Source organism: Peromyscus eremicus, chromosome 4, assembly GCF_949786415.1.
Source record: "Peromyscus eremicus chromosome 4, PerEre_H2_v1, whole genome shotgun sequence".
Taxonomy (NCBI): domain Eukaryota; kingdom Metazoa; phylum Chordata; class Mammalia; order Rodentia; family Cricetidae; genus Peromyscus; species Peromyscus eremicus.
Window position 1 is genome coordinate 6,697,952 of NC_081419.1, and position 21,496 is coordinate 6,719,447.

General features: G+C 51.9%; 1 protein-coding gene across 1 annotated transcript in view; it reads left to right on the top strand.

The window, feature by feature from the left end:
* Nucleotides 1-21,220, top strand: part of Eng (endoglin) — a 37,571-nt gene extending 16,351 nt beyond the window's left edge. The window contains exons 3-15 of the mRNA XM_059260075.1: nt 7,069-7,206; nt 8,617-8,782; nt 9,652-9,820; nt 10,265-10,391; nt 10,876-11,050; nt 11,248-11,390; nt 15,982-16,119; nt 16,339-16,377; nt 16,848-16,964; nt 17,261-17,512; nt 18,609-18,663; nt 19,581-19,682; nt 19,829-21,220. Of these exons, the coding sequence (XP_059116058.1) occupies nt 7,069-7,206; nt 8,617-8,782; nt 9,652-9,820; nt 10,265-10,391; nt 10,876-11,050; nt 11,248-11,390; nt 15,982-16,119; nt 16,339-16,377; nt 16,848-16,964; nt 17,261-17,512; nt 18,609-18,663; nt 19,581-19,682; nt 19,829-19,950 (1,743 nt within the window). The 3' untranslated portion in view covers nt 19,951-21,220. The remainder of the gene's footprint in view (nt 1-7,068; nt 7,207-8,616; nt 8,783-9,651; nt 9,821-10,264; nt 10,392-10,875; nt 11,051-11,247; nt 11,391-15,981; nt 16,120-16,338; nt 16,378-16,847; nt 16,965-17,260; nt 17,513-18,608; nt 18,664-19,580; nt 19,683-19,828) is intronic.
* The last annotated feature ends 276 nt before the right edge of the window (nt 21,221-21,496 follow it).

The window sequence follows — 21,496 nt, forward strand, 5'->3', positions numbered from 1 at the left end:
ACCCAGGACCCCTGAGCCTCCTGCTCAGTTGTCTCTGAGCCTGTTCTGTAGGCTGCAGGGGAGTGACTCTCGTTACAGCCTCCAAAAAAGGAGCTTGCTGGCCTGATGTGAGTTCTTCTGTACCTGAAGAATGGCAGAGTCAGCTCTGGGGGAGGTACAAGACAGAGTGGGGCGTCTGGGTGGGGCTTCCCGCATCTGGACACATGAGCACCCCTGTTCTTCTGCCTGAGCAGGGCCCTGGGTCTGAGCTGCCTTTGTGTCCCTTGTCCTGGGCCTCGCAGATGATGAGCAGGTTAGGGACAGCCAGAGCTACAGGGTGAGAGCCTGTCTTGAAACAAACAAAAACAAAACCACCACTAACAAAACTGTAGTGTCCTTTCTTACCTCCTCCAGCTGTCTTGGTCGGAGGTGTTTTTCATCAGGTGTCAGGACTGGCTTCCGTCTGCTTGGCTGTTTATTTTCTGGGCTTCAATGTGAAACTTTGGGCATCTTTGCTGGTTAAGTGTGCTTCTTGAGACAGCATATAGCTAGTTCTTGTTTTTCATCCAGCCCATTAGCCTGTGCTGTCAACTTGGGGTGGTTCTTGTGCCCTCCAAGTGCCAGGATTACAGGCGTGTGCCACTGTACCTAGCTCAAACACAATTTCTTTAAAAATATTTTCAGAGAGCCGGGCGGTGGTGGCGCACGCCTTTAATCCCAGCACTTGGGAGGCAGAGCCAGGCGGATCTCTGTGAGTTCGAGGCCAGCCTGGGCTTCCAAGTGAGTTCCAGGAAAGGTGCAAAGCTACACAGAGAAACCCTGTCTCGAAAAACCAAAAAAAAAAAAAATTTTTTTTCAGAGCTGGGAGTGGTGGCCCATGCCTTTGATGCCAGCACTCAGGAGGCAGAAGGCAGGTGGATCTCTGTGAGTTTGAGGCCAGTTTGGTCTACAGAGTGAGTTTCAGGACAGCCAGAGCTACACAGAGAAACCCTGTATAGAAAAACAACAACAAAAAAAATTCAGACCAGATGTGGTGGCGCACGCCTTCAGTCCCAGCACTTGGGAGGCAGAAGCAGGCAGATGTCCCTGAATTTGAGGCCAGCCAGAGCTACACAGTGACACTCTGTCTCAAATCAAAACAAAAAGCTGGGCAAGGTTTAGTCCCAGTACTGGAGAGGCAGAGGCAGGTGGACCGTTGAGTTCAAGGCCAGCCTGGCCAGTCAAGACTACATAGAGAGACCCTGTCTCAAAAAAAAAAAAAAAAAAAGAAAAATCAGAGTAGGGCTGGAGAGATGGCTCAGCTTTCAAGAGCACCTCCTGCTCTTGTAGAGGATGCCAGTTTGGTTCCCAGCATCCATGTTAGGTAGCTCACAGGCACACATGACTCCAGCTCCAGGGGATCTGACTCCTTCTTCTGGCACACACACACACACACACACACACACGTTGAAAATATTTCTTTCAGGAGGCAGGCATGATAGCACATACCTATAACCCCAGTACTCAATGCTAAGTTCAAGGCAATTTGGGCCAAGCATAGTATCACATTCCTGTTTCCCAATTCCTCGGGTAACTGAGGCAGGAGAATCACTTGAGTTCAGGGTAAGGCCCTAACTCTTAAAATAAAAATGGAGAATCCCATCTGGGGTAATAGAATCTACTGATGCATCCGGGGGTAGGGGGTGAGTCCATTGAGCTGGGTACCACACAGCCCGCTTTGAGGCCCAGTCACGCCGCATCCTTACAAGTACATGAGCGGGTACATTGTCTAGCTCATCCTCCAGACCAGGAAACTGAGGCCCAAAGAGGAAGAGTGACTGTCCAGAGCCACAGAGCCCACGTTTGAAGTCAGGTTTATCTGGCTCTGAACTCTTTACCCTGCCAGCCACTCTTCCTGTGTGTACTGTCTGAGTCGGCTCAGGCAGACCCGGGGCCTCCTCTGGGCCGGCCCTGGGAGGGTGGGGGCTACAGGCAGACCCAAGGCTCCACTCCTAGAAGAATTGCTGGAAACGGCCTTCTAAAAGTGTCTACTAGTACTCAGGGCCTCTTCACCGAAATCCCCCTTTCCCGACACCAACCACTGGGCTAACAATGGCATCTGAGGGACGCCTGGTACAAAAATAGCAGTTGGTCTCCCACCCGCCCACTCAGGGAGAGAATGGGGTAGGCTCAGGCTGGCAGGCCTGGGGGCAAGGAGCTGGCACATATGTCATCCTGGCTGGGCCTCAAGATGCCCAGGAGCGGAGCCCATCCTGGAAATGGGCAGCCCAAGCTGCGGGCTGGCAGGCCCCTTTCTTTACCTCTCAGGGGATGAAATCGGGAAGTCAGCATGCGTGCAAATGGCCACCACTGTGAGTCAGGGTGGAGGGGAAGGGACCTGTTTACTGTGGAAACCCTGGCTGAGTTTTTCTGGTAACTATAGTCATCAGCTAGGTCTGGGAGCACGGAGCCCCTGGGAGCACGGAGCCCCTGGGAGCTCTGCTTTTCAGCCTTCCCATGTTCCCACGGTGCTCACTGTGACCCTGGCTGGTGACTGCCCTGTTTTGGGGCTCGGTTTCTCTTAGCCACCCCACCCCAGCCCTCTGTAGGAAAGGTCCTGGGGACAGCAGAGTGGCAGGTTTGCTTTATGAATTCTGGATGAATTGCTGAGATTTGTCACAAGCATCCCAAAGTCCCAGCCTCTTGACCTCTGGTCCCCCGAAGCATGCCCGTGCCCTGACCTCTGCTTCCTTTTCTTTACTTCCTTTATCCAGAGCCCCTCCTGACCTTGGCTTCCAGCCCTTTCCTGCTCCCATTTCACAGATGAGAAAAGGGAGGCACTGAGGGCTATCATCAAGCAGCTGCAGGGTTGATGCCCAGGGCACTTTCCAGCTGCTGCGGCCCTCAGGCATCTCCCAGGGATGGCATAGTATGCACATGTCTCTCGGGATAGTCTGCCATACTATTGGTCCATCTGTTTGCTGTGTGTGTATCTTGAAATCTCCCCTCCAGAGGAGCGTGGATGGGGCTGGATGGGGTATAGAAGACGACAGAAAAGGACACTCTTGGGTTGCTGCTGGGTGGTCAAGGCCTGTGGGCTCCACTCACACACAGGCTGATGTGCCTGAGGCCGTTGACTCCACAGTCTCTCTGAGTGCCTTCTGTCCTGGATCCTCCGCTTCCACATCTGTAGGCTGGGAGGATCCCGGTGCCCGCTTTGGGCAGCTGCATATGCTGTGTGTTCAGCACAGAGTGTAGCATGAATTCAGCTGGACCGTGGCACATTACAGGCATGCAGTTTTACTGAGATGAAACCCACTGATTCAAAGTGTGTGGTCTAGCTGAAATGACAAGGTGCAGGTTCAGTGAGAGCCCCTGTCTCAAAAGAAAACATAGACACATAATTGTGTAACTACCCTGCGTTGTTTGAGCTAATGATATATAGTAGTCAGGGCGAGTAGGCAGGGACCAACACCAGGGTGGGTCATGTGCTTCCCTCTAGTAAATGTCCTTTGTTCTTTCTTTCTTTTCACACACACACACACACACACACACACACACACACACACACACACACACATATGGGAGGCAGAGGCGGGTAGATCTCTGTGAATTCAAGGCCAGCCTAGTCTACTGTCCATACCAGCCAGGATTACATTATTGTTTGAATCTTAGATGGTCTTTTAATAAAAAAACCCAGAGCCAGATATCAGGGTGAAAGCTGAAAGATCGGAGAAGCAGAGCAGCCAGCCAGTAGTTCTTACCTCTATGAAATCCTCAGTCTAAAGAGAGGGAGTTCCTGATTCCTCACGCCTTGTGTACCTTTCTCTGCCCTGCCATCACTTCCTGGGATTAACGGCATGTGTGCTTCCCAGTACTGGGATTAAAGGCGTGTGCCACCACTGCCTGGCTCTGTTTCTAATCCAGTGGCTGGCTCTGTCCTCTGATCATCAGGCAAGCTTATTAGGTTACACAATATATCACCACACTACATAGTGAGACCCTATCTCAAAAAAAAAAATAGTGTATGTATTATGTATGTCTCTGTATGTGGGTATGGGCACAGGAGTGCAGGTACCCATGGAGGCCTGAGGTATCAGATCCCCTGGAGTTGGGTGGATTACAGTCAGTTATAAGCTGCCTGATGTGGGTATTCAGGACCAAACTCAGGTTCTCAGGAAAAGCCATAAAAACTCTCAATTGCTGAGCCATTCCTCCAGCCCCTCCAGCATTTTATTTTAGTGTTTGAAGTATAATGTGTAGAAAGATAGATAGATAGATAGACAGACAGAGTGTCCTTGGCTGTCCTGGAACTCACTATGTAGACCAGGCTGGCTTTGAAGTCACAGAGACCTGCCTGCCTCTGCCTCCTGAGTGCTGGGATCAAAGGTGTGTGCCACTACACCCAGCTTGAAGTGCATAATTTTTTTTTAAAGATTAGTAAAACCAGGTACTTATAGAGTCGAGTTTTTGTTTGTTTTTTGGTTTTTTGAGACAGGGTTTCTCTGTGTAACAGTCCTGGCTGTCCTGGAACTTGCTCTGTAGACCAGGCTGGCCTCGAACTCACTGAGATCTGTGTGCCTCTGCTTCCTGAGTGCTGGGATTAGAGTCGTGCACCACCACTGCCCAGTTACAGTCAAATGTTAAACCCATTAGTAAACGTTAATATGGACTGGGGACACAGCTAAATGGCAGCATGTGCAGGCTGGGCTTGCTTCCTCAGACTGCAGGTTGTTTCTTATTATTATTATTACTCACGTGCTTGAAATGTGTCCTTTTTCTACTATAAACTACTATGAGAATACTTATGTAAGAATACTAACCTAGAGGCTCTCAGGAGGGCTCAGTGGATAAAGGCATTTGCCACCAAGCTTGATGACCTGAGTTTGAGCCCTAAGTCTCTAAGTTTGACCTCTACATGTGCGCGCGCGCGCGCGCGCACGCGCACGCGCACACACACACACACACACACACACACACACACACACACAAATAAAGTAAATAAATCAATCTAATTAAAGAGGAAGAGCTAACCTCGTGCTGGGAAACAGCTCAAGCCACACAAGCCTGAGCGCCTAGGTTTGGATCACGAGCACCTACCCAAAAGCCAGATGTGGCTGTGTTCCCTGTAACCCCAGTGCTGGGGAGTAGGGACAGCTGAGTCTCCAGGACTTGCTGGCCAACCAGTCTAACCAAAATTGCAAGTGCCAAGAGAGATCCTGCCTGAAAAACTAAAATGGAAAATGGGAGAGAAATATACCTCAAATTGAACTCTGGCCTCTACATGTGCACACACGGGCAAGTGAGTCCGTGCATGTGCACATACACCACACACACTAATAAGAAGGAAAGAAGGGGCCTGGAAAGATGGCTCAGTAGTTAGTGCACTGGCTGCTCTTCCAGAGGACCGAGGTTCAATACCCCATCATGACTGCCTGTAACTCCAGTTCCAAGGGATCTGACGCCCTCTTCTGGCCTCCACAGGCACTGCATGCACATGATGGACAGACATACAAATAGGCAAAACACACATCCACATAAAATAAAATGATAATGACTTTTTTTAAAGAATTAAAATAAGAATAATAACCTAAAGAGAACACATGACAAAAGCCACTCGTCACACATTGAAAATAAAGTGATGTTATTTGCTCTTTCCTCCTGTTGTTTTAAGGAGTGAGCTTGAACACGAGTGATTAACAGGGCCATTTACTGAGTAGCGGAAATATCTCTGAGCGGATTTTTCCAGGGGCTGAAACGCTTGTCTCTGGCTTTGTGACATCAGTCGGGAAACAACAGGGAGATGATTAGAAGCCAGACCCTGAAACTTTCCACTAATGTCTTGTAAACCAGTGCTCTCCTCTCTCATGGAGGAGGAGACTTTGGAGTCAGCTGTGGGGCTGCTCGCTGGCACAGGAACTACCAGAGACCGTGTCTGGGAGGATTTCCATTGTCTTTGTTCTCCCAGACACCATGCAGCTTCTAAGGCACTGAGCTGGGCCCTCCTCTCCTGTTCCTCTCCTGCCACCCCAACCCACGGGCTCAGAAGACACTCAGAAGAGTTTTGATCTGGCCATCTTTTCTTTCTTGACAGAGAGGGGTGACATTCCCAGCCTTCCATGTAATCATGAGCAAGCGACCTCACCTGTGACTGTTTCCTAATTTGTGAGAATTTTAATGGTACCTACTTCTTAGGTTGTTTACGTGGGCTCGTGTAGGTGGAACCAGGGCCTGTGCGTGTGGTCTGTCACTGAGCCCCATCTGCAGCTCTAGAACCATTGGGAATGCCTCAAAGTGAGCTGGCATCAGAGCGGCCTCCTGGGGATAACCAGAGAAGAGAGGAGTCACTGCTCCCGTGCATAGGACATTCTTTAGATGCTCATAGGCCTGGTCTACAGCAGGTGCTCAACAGAAATCATCCTGAGTGATGTGATGGCATGTGCCTGAAATTCCAGCACTTGGGACACTGAGATAGGGAGGAAGAATAAAGAGTTCGAGGCCAGCCTGAGCACAAAGCAGTAACCTGTCAGGAGAAGCAGGTGGAGGAGGAAAGGAAGGGCTGGTCTTGCAGTTCTGACTGTTGGATGAAGCTAAGAATCGTCTTAATTAGTTTTTCCTCTTCTTGGGCTGGTTGGGAGCAATCTCTCTCATTCACTCAGTTTTTGAACTTACTCATTTGTTGTTGTTGTTTAATTTGTACGTATTCACTTATTGTGTCTGTGTGCTTGTGCGTGCTTGTGTGTGCTTGTGTGTGCTTGTGCGTGCTTGTGTGTGTTTGTGCGTGCTTGTGCGTGCTTGTGCCGCCGCACTGGTGTAGAGGTCAGTGGATGGCTTGCAGGAGTCCGGTCTGTCCCTCCACCATGTGGGTTCTGGGGATTGAACTCAGGGTGTCAGGCTTGGTGGCCACGCTCACTGAACCATCCCAACAGTCCCTCATATGTTGTCTAGGCATGTGAGAGGCCAGGTGCACACAGGTACCCGCCGGGTCAAGCCAAGCAGGGCCCATGGAATGACTGTCAACCATAAGTGAATCATCCCCACACACCCCCCACACCCCACACCCCCACACCCCGCAAACCTGACTGATATGTGTCCCTGACTCTTCCCCAGGTGTCACAGCTGGAGCTGACTCTTCAGGCATCCAAACAAAATGGCACTGGGACCCGAGAGGTGTTCCTGGTCCTTGTTTCTAACGAAACTGTCTTGGTGAAGCTCCAGGCCCCGGAAATCCCATTGCACCTGGCCTACGTGAGTGTGTGACCCCTAACCCCAGGCCAGTTGTGGGAAACCCCTGCCTGATGTCCCTTTCTGTGAGCCAGAGGCTGATGTCCGGGGGGCCATGATTCAAAATGGCTGTACCTTGAGTTCCACAGCCCTGACGTAGAACACTCAGGGATAATGGGACCTGGATCAGGAGTCTGGACCAGGAGGTGGATGGATGCAGAATTCGGGACAGCATAAAGGAAGGGTGGGGGTAGCGACAGGACCAGAAGGTAGGCCCAGAGGAGGTGGAGGTGGGGAGTAGAAGTAAAGACCCTCTCACAGATGGACACATAGACCATCGTGGTAAAAGCACCATGGAAAATGCCTTCCCAGTCCAACCGCAAAGGCCCGGCTTCCCTTCCCAGAATGCCCTTCCCCTTAGCACTGAGTAGGGGGATCAAGTCAGTCACTGAACGACACTTGAAACACTAAGGAGCTCTGGCTGGAGGGTTGCTGCTGCGGCCCATGTCACTAAGGTTGCCTCTTTTTACTTGAACACTCACAGCGAGAGATCACCACCCACAGGCCAGAAGCCTGTCTTGTGTCAGGCGCCGTAAGCCAGGAGACTGACAAAGGCCATGCTCTTTAGTCACTAAAGTAACCCTGTTTTACTGAGGTTAACGCCTGCAGAGCAGGCAGTGTGCTCCACTGCACCCTCACGGTCAGACAGTTTTCCTTAACACCTAGCCTGAAGCCCTTCTGGGGCTGTGGTTACTTCAGCCCCAAGGAACTTGTAGTCAATGGCCCTGCTTCCTCTAACCCTTCTCTCCTCGGGTCACCTCCTCCAGGAAGTCTTCATTCCCTTTCTTAGCCCACCAGAGCCCAGAGGAGCCTAAGGAGCAGTGAGGCTTTGGACCCACAGATTCCCTGTTCCCAGACAGCCAGTGCACTGGTCTTGGCTCTTGGTTCTTTTTAAACTTTATTGTATGTGTCTGGGTGTTTCGTGTGCATGTGTGTCTGTGCACCACATGTGTGCCTTGTGCCTGCGGAGGCCAGAAGGGTGCTGGATTCCCTAGGACTGTAGTTACAGATGGTTGTGAGCCACCATGTGGGTGCTGGGAATTGAACCTGGGTCCTGTGGAAGAGCAGTCGAGGGCTACAGAGTAGCTACGCGATGACATTCTGTAAGGCTTGCATGAGTGCCTCCTGGTGAGGGTAAGGCTGGGACAGACGGATGAACGAATGTGTGCCTCTGTGTAGCACTCAGTGCAGAAGAGAGATGGGACAGACACCGCTATTCTAGAAGAGGTACTGGGGGCCTCTGGGCTAACTGATGACTTTGAGCCTCGACATTCTTGGTTCTGGCCTCTTTTCTGCCAACTGACTGAGCTGACTCCCCAAACTGGTTTCTGACCTGCGTGGTCAGAGGTGACTCAGCACTCTGTGTCTCCACAGGACCCCAACAAGACCATCTTTCCAGATGAGCCAAAAGTCAGCATCACACCATTGCCGTTCCTTACCCCCAGGAAGCAGATCCTTGACTGGGCAGCCAAAAGGAGCGCCATCACCTCGGTGGCCGCACTGGATAACCCCCAAAGCATTGTCCTCCGGCTGGGCCAAGGTCAGCCTCCTTACTTGCCTCTGGGTTCAAGTTCAGTTGCAGAAACTGAGCAAACTCTGGACTGGGGTACTCCCAGCCCATGGTGGCACGTGATTTGCTCAAAGCCACACATGGCTGGATGATGCCCTTTGCAGCCAGTGACTGCTTCTTCATCAAGTATCAGATGAGAAAAGCTAGATTTTTTTCTTCACCTTGAAAATCCCAGCACAAGGGGCTAGAGATGTGGCTCAGTTGGTAGAGTGTTTGCCTGGCATTAAGCCCTGGATTCCATCTCCAACGATACACAGACAGATCACGGTGGCACAGACCTCGAATCCCAGCACTAGGGGGGTGGAGTCAGGAGAATAAGGTATTCAAGGTCATCCTCTGCAACATAGCAATCTCAAGGCTAGCCTGGGCTACATGAGACCGTGTCTTTAAGGGAGGAGTGCTGGGGAGAGGGCTCAGAGTGTAACGATTGCCACACAAGCATGAGCACCGATGTGTAAAGCTGTCTTGGTGATACACACACATAACCCCAAAGCTGGGGAGGCAGAGACAGGGGGATCCCAGGGGCTTGCTGGCCAGTCAGTCTAGCTGACTCAGGGAGCTCCAGGTTCAGCGAGAGACTGGGACTCAAAAGAATAATATGGAGAACAATTAAGGAAGGCATCTGGCATGTGCTGATGTGCGGGGTGGGGGTGAGGGGACCACACCCTTGACGTGTGCCACGGGTTTCACTCGCTATGTTGATCCTGTGTTGACAACGAGAAAACCAAGACTGGGCACTCAGCAGGTAGGTCCTCTGTCCCCGACCTGTGAAGCTCTGTCCTGAATGTCCCCACCAGCTGAAGGCGGGGTGCGGCCCTCTGATATGCTCGTCTCCACAGCCTCAAGCGCACCACCCTACTGCTTGACAGAAGCTCATCATGACATGGGCCTCACACTCGAATGGCAACCTCAGGGCTCCCAAGTCCAAGGCTGCAGCTTGGGAGGTGAGAGCAGTCACCGCCACAAGGAGGCGTATATCCTGAGGATCCTGCCAGGTTCCGTGGCCAGGTAAGGGTGCTGGCCTCCTGGGGCAGGGCCCTCCCCATTCAATCAGCTCCTAACCTCCTGGTGTAGCAGTGGTTTCCTATTGTTGTGAGGAAACACTGTGACCAAGGCAATGTGCAGAGAGTTTATTTGGGCTTAGGGTTCTAAAGGGTCAGAGTTCACGACGGCAGAATGGAGGTCACAGGCAGCGGACAGATGAAAGCGCACATCTGGAACCACAAACATGAGGCAGAGAGCTCACACAAAGCCCACCCCTAGTGTCCTATGTTCTCCAGCAAGGCCCACCTCCTACGCCTTCCCAAACAGTATCACCAACTGCGGACCAAGCATTCAAATACCAGAGACTTTTACATGACATCTCATTCGAACCGGAACACCAGGTCTGTCCCCACACTCAAGCCTACACTCTGTCTGCACTGACCCAAGTCCTTTCTGTACCTGCTGCAGGCCCCAGACAGTGACCGTGAATGTGGAGCTGAGTTGTGCATCTGGGGATCCCGACGCCATTCTCATCCTGCAGGGTCCTCCGTATGTGTCCTGGTTCATCAATGCCAACCACAACATGCAGTTCTGGGTGAGCCTTGCACCTCACTCTCAGCCTAAGACCTTGTGCACCGTGGTCATTCCCTCTCAACTTTCTATTTTTCTTTTTTGGTTTTTCAAGACAGGGTTTCTCTGGGTAGCCTTGGCTGTCCTGGGACTCTGTAGACCAGGTTAGGACTCAAACTCACAGAGATCCAATTATCTCTGCCTCCCAAGTGCTGGGATTAAAGGCGTGCGCCACCACCGCCTGGCCCACCCCACCTTTTCTACCTTGTCCACTACCTGTTTTCCTTCCATTGTTAACTTAGAGACCACTTCCTCCAGGAAGCTTTCCTGAGGGGCCAGAGAGCCCCTTAGCCTAGCCTGCTGGGTCAAGGAAGACTCCTGGAGAGACAACTCTGAGCTGGGTTGGAGGACAAAGGGAAAATGGGGAAGGAGGCGGGAGGGTGGCCAGGCAGGGGGAAGGGAAGGAGTCACCACAGCTGATGGCCCCTGCTGTCCTTTTCTGCCTTCAGACCACGGGTGAATACTCCATCAAGATCTTTCCAGAAAAGAACATCAAAGGCTTCGTGCTCCCAGACACACCCCAAGGCCTGATAGGGGAAGCCCACAAGCTCAACGCCAGCATCATAGCCTCCTTTGCAGAGCTCTCCTTGGCCAGTGAAGTCTCCCTGAGGGCCTCCAGCTGTGGTGAGCCCCAGCCCTGTGACCCCGCCCTCCTCTCTGTGGCTCCCCTGGGGTCACTTGCCGTACTGTTCTTTGAGCTTGGGCCAGCTTCTCTGAGCCTCACTGGCCTCATCTGCCACAATGGGTAGTCAGCCATCCAAGAACTCAGCCCCTAGTGAGCACTCAGTGATCACCCACTCCACCCACCTCTGGCCCCACAGGTAGTGTGCCACAGACCACACCTGCACCAGTTCTGACCACACCTCCCAAGGACAGTTGCAACCCTGGGCTACTCATGTCCCTGATCCAACCAAAGTGTGGCAATGACGTCATGACTCTGACACTCAGTAAAAAACATGTGCAGGTAAGTGAATCCCTGCCCCTTCTTCTTGGGGTGACACGGACTTCTGTGGGCCTAGCCCAGGCAGTAGGACAAATCACATCCCTCGGCAAGTCTCAGTTTTCTCATTTGTGAAATGCAGTTTGAGCCTAGCACAGAGCCATGCACGTGTATTCCCAGAACCCAGGAGACTGAGCCAGGAGGATGGTGAATTCCAGACCAGACTAGGCTACATAGAAGGTCCATAAAGGAAAACAGGGGTTCAAGGACATCCTCAGCTACAGAGGGAATTTGATGATAGCCCCACTCTCAAAACACCAGTAATAATAACGGTAATATTAGGTAGTCATTAATAATCTTAATGCTGGCAGAGCCAAGTGGTTACAGAAAGTTTTACCATGTGATCTTTGCCTGATTGATAAATACAAAAGCAACGTGTGGGGCTGGGGAGATGTTCAGTGAGAAAGTGTTTGCTGGGCAAGCATGAGAAGCTGGGTTTGGATCCCCAGAACCTGTATCAAAAACAGCCCTCAGCACTGAGGGCGGAGAAACGAGGGTCCCAGAGACTCTGACCAGCCAGGCTAGCCAATCAGTGGGGTCCAGGGTTAATAGGAGACCCTCCCTGTCTTGCCAGGCACGGTAGCGCATGATTTTAATCCCAGCACTTGGGAGGCAGAGGCAAGCAGACTTCTGTGAATTCAAGGCCAGCCTGGTCTACATGGCGAGTTCCAGGCCAGCCAAGGCTACATAGTGAGACTCTGTTGACGGGGTGGGGGTGGTGTATCCTGTCTCAAAAACTAAGATGGATGAATCCAATGAGATGGCGCGGTGAATAAAACTTGCCACACAAGCCTAACCTGAGCTCAATCCCTGGAACCCACATAAAGGTGGAAAGAAAGGACCAATTCCACCAAGTTGGATGTCACACACTCAATAATAATAATTTAATTTAAAAAATATAAGTGAAGCGTAACAGTGGAAGATGCCTGATGCCTGATTTCAAATCCTGGCCTCCACACATGTGCACCTGTGTACAGGTGTACATACACACACACACACACACACACACACACACACACACACACAGATTATGACTTTCACTATGTATTCCTGATTGGCCTGGAACTCACTCTGTAGACCAGGCTGGCCTCAAACTCACAGATACCCACCTGCCTGTCTTCTGGGTGCTGGGATTCAATGTCTGTGCCATCAGTGCTGGAATAGAATGGAGAAAATCTTCATTTTCCCTCCTGATGACAACAGCTGCCAACATTGGGCTGTCCTTCCTTCCGTCTGTCCTTCCTTCCTTCCTTCTTTCTGTCCTTCCTTCCGTCCTTCCTCTCTCTCTCTCTCTCTCTCTCTCTCTCTCTCTCTCTCTCTCTCTCTCTCTCTTTCTTTTCTTTGGTATTTTTTGTTGTTGTTTTCCCTAGACAGGGTTTCATATAGCCCAGGCTAGCCTTGAGCTCTCTACCTACCTGAGGGTGACCTTGAACTTCTGATCCTCCTGCCTGCACCTTGTCCTGTGGGTTGCTTAGAAGCCTTTTCTCTGTTTCTTGCACGGGGTAACCAGAACAGGTGGACTCTACACTATGATTCTGATCTTTTTACAACTTTGAACGCCGTCCTTAATGCCACAGTATCAGCTATGCTAGTGGCCTGCTGTCCCGGATTCCTCTCCAGGTGCTCAGCAGTAGGCTGCATCCACTTCTGCTCTGTTGTTAACATGCTCAGGGTGTCCCAGTGAGTAAAGCTGTGTGCAGATAGTTTTTCGGGGAGGTTTCCGGAATACAATTAAATCTTCAGAGCGTTTTGTTGTTGTTGTTGTTGTTGTTTAAGATTTTTATTTATTTTATTATGAGTGCCCTATCTGCCTGTACCTTTATGCCAGAAGAGGGCATCAGAGCCCACTAGAGATGGTTGTCACCACATGGTTGCTGGGAATTGAACTCAGAACCTCTGGAAGAGCAACCAGTGCTTTTAACCACTGAGCCATCTCTCCAAGGCCCTCTTCTTCGGAGTGCTTTAGTAGAGAGTTTTGACCACTTCTCTCTACTTCCACACTGACATCAAGAACAAGGAAAGCCCTCTGCCTGTGTGGGAGGGGAATGTGGGTGTTCAGTTATTGTTCTAATTAAGATTCTTCCTTAGCAAGTTAAGGCCTGGCTTCTTGTGAATAATAAGAACCCAACTGTTTCTGGGGCTTGGTGTGTCTCGATTTCTGTATGATTTTTAAAATTTTATTTTTATTTACTTTTGAGGCATAGTCTTGTGTAGCCCAGGTTGTGTAGCTGAAACTTTTCCAGTGTCCCACCTGGCCCCGCACAGTCCAGACAAATCTCTCTCACCCGCAGTCCTGTAGCTGCTTATAAAATAGTCATTCAGAGGCTTAATATTATTTACAACTGCTTGGCCATTAGCTCAGGCTTATTACTGACTAGCTCTTACACTTAAATTACCCCATAATTCTTGTCTATGTTTAGCCACATGGCTTGGTACCTTTTCTCAGTTCTGCCTTGTCATCTTGCTTCCTCTGTGTCTGGCTGGTGACTCCTGACTCAGCCTTCCTCTTCCCAGAATTCTCCTCATCTGCTCACCCCGCCTATACTTCCTGCCTGGCTACTGGCCAATCAGCCTTTTATTAAACCAGTGTACAAGGGTGTTATCCCACACAAGGTTGGCCTTGAGCTTGTTGTGTAGCCTGTAGCTGAGGATGACCTTGAATTTGTGGTCCTCCTGACCTCACTCCAGTGTGCTAGGATTATATGCATGTGACACTGTGCCCAGTCATTCTCCCTTTTGGTTTAGTTTTCTGCATTTTGGTTCCAGTTTCTCCCCACCTCCACCTACCTCCAGCGCTGAGGATGGAACCCATCTGGGGCCATGAAATGGTCTCAAGCCTGTGTTCTACTGCTGAGCTGTGTCCCCAGCCCCAGACAATGGGTTTAACATATTTTTGTTTTTGGAGTCAGCATTTGACTTTGAATCCGTGTTGGTGTGGAACTTGATATGTGGACCAGACTGGCTTTGAACTCAGCAGAGATCTGCCTGCCTCTATCTTCTAAGGATTAAGATTAAAGACTCACAGACAGGGTTGAGGATTTAGCTTAGGGGTAGAGTGCTTGCCTAGCAAGCACAAGGTCCTAGGTTGGTCTTAAGCTACCAGGGTTGGGGGGCAGGGATGGATAACATAAAAGATGCCACCCCCAAAAATCCAAGGTAATGGGCACACACAACCTTTGCTGAGTAGTGGTGGCGAATGCCCTTAATCCCAGCACTCAGGATGCAGAGGCAGTTGAATCTTTGTGAGTTTGAAGCCAGCCCGGTCTACAGGGCAAGATCCAAGACAGTCAAGACTATACAAAGAAACTCTATCTCAAAAACAAAACAACAAAAAAAAACCCAACCAAAGAAACAAACAAAACCCACAACAACAATAGCAAAAAGATTAAAGACATACACAATCATGCTCCAGCTTCTTTTAATTTTTTTTAAACAAAAATTTCAGGTATAAAATGTATATGGGTGTTTTGCCTACATGCAAGTTTGTGCACCACATGTGTGCAATGCCCATGGAGGCCAGAAGAGGACACTGGATCCCCTGGAACCAGAGTTACAGATAGTTATGAACTGCCATGTATGTGCCAGGCACTGAACCCAGGTTCTATATGAGTAGCTAGTGCTCTTAACCACTGAGCTTTTCAGCCCCTTCTTTTAACTTTGAACATTAAAAAAAAAAAAATTAAATTAAGATGGAGCTGGAGAGATGGCTCAGAAATTAAAAGCATTTGCTGTTCTTTCAAAAGACCTGGATTTGATTCTCAGCACCATACAGTGGCTCACAATTATCTGTAACTCCAGTTCCACAGGGTCTAATGTCCTCTGCTGGCCTCTGAATGCATATATGTGGTGTATAGACATACATTCAGGCAAACACACACACACACACACACACACACACACACACACACACACACATCCTGGGTTCAATTCTCAGAAATGCAAAAACTAAAGAGGACCTTCTAGCTGCCCATCCTCCACGGTCAGTTTTTTCCTGGCCTTTCTTAAGTCTCAGAGCTTTGATAAATCATCCATGTCCCCTCAAAGACATTTAAATAAGGATTTGTTTTAGTTCTTTTTAAAAAAAAAATTTATTTTTATTTTATGTGCATTGGTGTTTTCCCTGTAAGTATGTTTGTGTGAGGGTGTCAGATCTTGGAGTTACAGACAGTTGTGAGCTTCTGTGTGGTTGCTGGGAATTGAACCCGGGTCCATTCTGAAAAGGAGCCAGTGCTCTTAACTGCTGAGCCATCTCTGTAGCCCATGTTTTGCTTCTTTTTAAATTATGTGTAGGGTGGGTATCTGCATGGGGGTGCATGTGTCCATGGAGGTCAGAAGGAATCATCCATCAGAGCTGGAGTTACAGACAGTTGTGAGCATTCTGACCTGGGCTGGGTGCTGGGAACTGAACCCAGGTCCTCTGCAAGAACAGCCAGTGCTCTTAAGCCCTGAGCCAGCTCTCCAGCCCCAGTGGGCAGATCTCAGAGTGTTTCGGAAGTGGCAGTGAGGACTGAGGAAGTGCAGGGCCTCCTAACGGCGCCCTTCTCCCCTGAGCCAGACTCTACAGTGCACCATCACGGCCCTGACTTTCTGGGACCCCCGCTGCCAGGCCGAGGACAGTGATGACCACCTCGTCTTGAGCAGCACCTACTCCAGCTGTGGCATGAAAGTGACAGCGCATGTGGTCAGCAATGAGGTGAGGCCTTCCTGGGACCAGCAGTGTGCATGCCTTCTCAGGTACCCCACTGGTCCTCAGGGCTGAGAATGTCTGGGGGAGCAGGGAGGAGCCGTCAGGAGGAGCCAAAGTTTGGACCTTGCTTAGCTCAGCCTTCCAGTCCCCAACACGGGTGTGGGAGGCGGGACTTCCTCTGGGGCCTCTCTGGCTCTGACCAGCTTCTTGCCTCTGTCTTTACAGGTGATAGTCAGTTTCCCGTCAGGCTCGCCACCACTTCGGGTGAGATGGACATCCCTACCATGCTCTTGGACTGGCTAGGGTGTACGGCTCGGGCTGGGGCCCCTTTCTGGCCTAGCAGGGAGCAGGCCTCAGGAAACTCGGTGCTGGATCCTAACAAGCCCTGTGTTTCCAGTGTGCCTCGGCCTCCCCTTCTGTACAATGGCTGTGGTGCTGCTGAGGGTTACACTTTCAGCTTCTTAAATCCAGGAGTGTGGCACACAGTGGCTCTGTGGCCTTGGGCAAACCATTTAACCCCCCTTGGGCTCAAAGGTCATTAGCTGTAAATTGTGGCATGGGAAGAGATTTCTCCCCACAGGGGTCTTAGAAGCAGCCACTGAGATGTGTGGACTTTTTTCCCCATTAGCCCAGTGAGTTCTTGATAAATATGAGTTAATTTTAAAAGTGAGGATAAGGTCAGGCGATTCCTGCTGCCACCCCTTCCAAACTGTCCCCCTCACGTCCTCCTGTAGAAAAAGGTGCAGTGCGTCGACATGGTCAGCTTCTCCTTCCAGCTGGGCCTCTACCTCAGCCCGCACTTCCTCCAGGAATCCAGCACCATCGAGCTGGGCCAGCAAGGCTTCGTTCAGGTATGGGGCACCCCACTCGGCTCCTAGAGTCTGTGTGCTTTTTTTCCCAACACTGTCAGAGGAAAGATGAAATTTCACCTTCCAGAGGACGGTGAGGGCCAGCCTGGGTGTGTGGAAGGGACAGACAGAAAGGGAATTGCAAATAGGAATGTCACACTGCCCTTCCTCTTTGCTCTATGGGGCCCCTGCTTGTCTTCTACAGAGGATGGGACTCCCCTTCCAGCTCATTTCAAGAAAAGTCAGTGAAGGGACAAGGACATCTGCACGTGTCACATCCCCCTTACTTCTCTGTGCAGGTGAGCATGTCCCCATCGACCTCTGAGGTCACGGTCCAGCTAGATAGCTGCCATCTGGATTTGGGGCCTGAAGGGGACATGGTGGAACTCATCCAGAGCCGAGCAGCCAAGGGCAGCTGTGTGAGCTTGCTGTCTCCGAGCCCTGACGGTGACCCACGCTTCAGCTTCCTCCTCCGTGTCTACATGGTGCCCACACCCACAGCAGGCACCCTCAGCTGCAATGTAGCCCTGCAGCCCAGCACCTCGTCCCAGGTGAGTGGCCATGGCCCAGGTCTAGTTTCAAGGTGGCTTATGGGTCTGGGGTGATAGTGAAGGGAGATTGAGACAGCTGGCGGCCAGCAGAGTGAGAGCCAGGCATGGGGCTTCACTGCTACCTACAGCCTTAAGAATCTGCGGCATTAGAACATACATATAACTGCAACTATCCATCCATTCACCCTCTGCATATTTAACCATCCGTCCGTCATGCATCCACCAGGAGCTGGACCATTCATCTACATACCCACCCACGTACTCAACCATCCATTCACCCTTCCAACTACCCACACACCCATTCATCCACCTACCCACTCACCCACCCACCTCTCCACCCATCCATCAACCCACCCACACATTCATCCACCAATCTACCAATCCACCTACCTACCTACCCATCCCTCCACCCCCCACCCGTGCATCCCTCCCCTCCATCAGCCACCCACCTACCCTTCTATCTACTCATCCACCAACTCTATTCAGCCATCATTCTCAGTACTTCCCACCTAGTCACTCACTTCCAGCATCCCACCCCACACATGCGGTGATCACTAGCATGGCTGATCTCAATGAACCAGAGAGCTTAGGGAAGACTAACAGAAAAGCTTGCCTTTCTACTTTGCTGGTATCAGCATGTTACTGCCCAGTGAGTCTCCATTCTCAGGCCCTCAGTCCTGACACACTCACAAGAACATTCCAGGTATCTGCACACAGAGTTCCAGGACTCAAAGACCTCCAGAAGCTGGGGCCACCAGAGGACCACACTTTCCAGGCCCCGAGCCTCCAGCCTGTGAAACGGGCATCTGGGATGGCCTGGCTTGGGGCTCACAGCTTGCATGGGGTAACAGATGCAGAGCTCCTACTAAACACACGGGCATCAGAGGCCTCCATTCACAGTAGCCACAGACTATCCCGCTCTCACACGGCACATGCCACCCTAGGACTTGTCCACAGGCTCCCAGCTAGAAAGTGGCAGACTAGGACTCAGCCAAGGCTTGGGAATGGTGGCAAGTCAGAGCTGTGGAGCCAGGGAGAACCACACGCTGCCAGCTGAAGGCTGGACCACTTATCCATCACTCCCCTCCCTCCTCAGGAAGTCTACAAGACCGTCTCCATGCGCCTGAACATCGTTAGCCCTGACCTGTCTGGTAAGTAGGGAACAGTGGACAGTGAGGGATGGAGTCCAGAGACTAGTGGGAAGATGGGACAGGGCAGGACCCTTGAGAGGAGAGGAGGGTGTCTTAGGCCCAGCAGCCAGAGGAGCTCACAGTAAGATGCATCTTAATAGAGGAAGGCTGTTGAGTGCCATGGGACAGCTCTCCCGACCTCAGGCCCCTCCCACACCTCATCTCTGTCCCCTTAATCACTGGTACACCTTGCTGGAGGACTCGACCTCTTGGATGGAACTTGAGGCACCTTAGGTGTGGTATAGGCCTTATGTTCCTTGACATCCCAAGGGTGGAGGAAGCCCCTTCAGCCTGGTACCCTCTGGTCTCTTTCATTTGTTCCCCTGGGCCCAGGCACCACCAAGCAAGGGAGTACCTGTTGCTAAGGGCAGATGCATGCCATGTAGGCTAGGATGGCTTGTGCTCACCCCGAGCCAGGATCGAGAATGCAGGGTTCCTAAGCTCCCTGCATAGACGGGAAGCCAGAGACCAAGGGCCCAGGGCCTTGTAGAGGACAGGCATGTGGCAGGAGTGAGGCCTGAAGCAGCCCTAGTCTTAAAAGATGCTCTGGCCCATTGGAAGCCGCATAAGACTCAGATTTGAGCAGGGGCTCATCTAAGGTTACATGTCATAGCACCTATTAGACCAACCATAGACATTTTTTTGCTAGCCTTCAGAGACAGAAGGGTGGCCCAAAAGGCCCGGCTGGCTGGGCCCTCAGTTCAGTACTGTACTGAGTCCACATGCTAGATGAAGTTCAGAGAACTCAGGAGTCACTGGCTGGACTGAACACTAGCATAGTCCCTGTGACCCAGGCCAGCATGACAGGGTAGGGACAGGCCCGAGGCCGGAGTACAGCAGCAGTACTAACTACCGTTGGCCCTTCTTTGGTCACACAGGCAAAGGCCTCATCCTGCCCTATGTACTGGGCATCACCTTTGGTGCCTTCCTCATTGGGGCCCTGCTCACAGCGGCACTCTGGTACATCTATTCGCACACACGTGAGTACCCCAAGCCCCCGACCCACCCCTACAGTGAGCACTCGGAGCCCCCCCCACACCACCCTGGGGCATGCTCAACGAAGCCTCTGGGGAAGTGGGGAGCCCTGGCTGGGGCCCTGACCTCCACCCCTGCCCACGCCCCTCAGGTGCCCCCAGCAAGCGGGAGCCCGTGGTGGCGGTGGCTGCCCCGGCCTCCGAGAGCAGCAGTACCAACCACAGCATCGGGAGCACCCAGAGCACCCCCTGCTCCACCAGCAGCATGGCCTAGTGCCCAGCCTGGAGCCCCGGGGCCCCCCCAGCCAGCCCTGGCCCCACAGCAGAGACCAAGCGGCCATAAGCTGGGAACCACCGGCCATGAACCAGTGCCCGGAGCCCAACACCTCCCCTCAGCAGAGGATGGAGCATGTCCCCTGCACCCACCCCTCACACCTCCCTCGCAGAGGCTTGTTGCCAGTGGAGACTCCAGCCTGGAACACCCCGGGGTCTCCTCACCCCACTTCGCAGAACTGTCCAAACCGGGGGCTCTGGGATATGGCTGCCCGGAACTACAGGGAGACGCAGCATTGCCCTGTACATCCACACCGCTGTAGAGACTGAAGTAGCTGCCCTCCAGCTGGATCCTGTGCTGGTGAACTGGGCAGGGTGGGCAGTAACAACTCCGGACATGCCAGCCCAGAGCCGCCTGCATCTGGCCCCAGTGGCCCTCCTCACCTGAACTGGCACAACTGTGGTGGGGTTAACAGAAGCTGAGGGGTGCTCAGCTCAGGGAGGGGCATCTCAGAAGATGGCAAGAACAGAAGGGTGGGGGAACCCAGCCCCTCCCAGAAGTGCCCCAGAGACCTCCTCCCATCCACTGGGCGGGAAGCAGGAGTGGTCAGGCTGCCAGTCCTGGGCCAAGCCCTGTAAATTTGCCAATAAATTAGACATGGAACCAGTGCCCTTTTGGGTTGTACTGGGAAAAGGGGAAGGGCCCTTATGACACAGAACAGGACGGCACACCCCTTGGGCTGGCCTGGTAGCAGATGGCCAGAGCACATGTTCAGAGGAAGCCAGTCCCCTCTGCTGCTCACTCATTGGTGGCCCAACCCTAAGCCCTGTCTGCAGTCTCTGGGGTTTGGGACACAGCTCCCCCACCCCAAAGCTCTGAGTTCTAATCCTGAACATGTCTCTTCTCCCAATGGGCCTGTGAACAGCTCCATGGCTCCTGGAAGCCAGCCACTCTCCCTCATCTGTAAGATGGGCATACAGACTGAACACAGGGTGGGCGAGGAGGTTTCAAAGCAGTCTTGGTGTGTGGCAGACGACATCGGTCCAGTCTTTTTGTGACACAGGCCACCTTATGCTCTGAGGAGAGCATGCTAGAAGATGCTCCTAGGCCATACTCCAGGGCTGTCTTTACCTCTCCAGTTCCTATACTCCAATAGCTCCAACCCCAAAACCCCCAAAAGTCTGATGAGGGAGCTGGGAGGTAGAGGTTAAGAGTCAATCAAAAGTTTGTCATTTATTTACAAAAAATAAAAAAATGAAAGGGTTTAAAAGCTTCAATTAGTTCTAGCAATTCACAGTCCCCAAATGCCCAGGCAAAGGCCCTCTCTCTTCCCAGAAGGCACCAGGAGGGAAGAGGATGTCTCTGGCCTAGCCTCAGGCAGGTCTATAGGCTGGTCAGGCAGCTTGCACATAAGCTGGGCCTGAGCCAGGAGGCAGCAGGGTGGGCAGGGAGCCGGGCTGGACTGAAAGCCTACAGCAATGGTAGGGGCTCTGGGAAGGCCCCTGCTGTCTATGCCAGAGGAAGGAGAGGCCACGGTGCAGTGCTT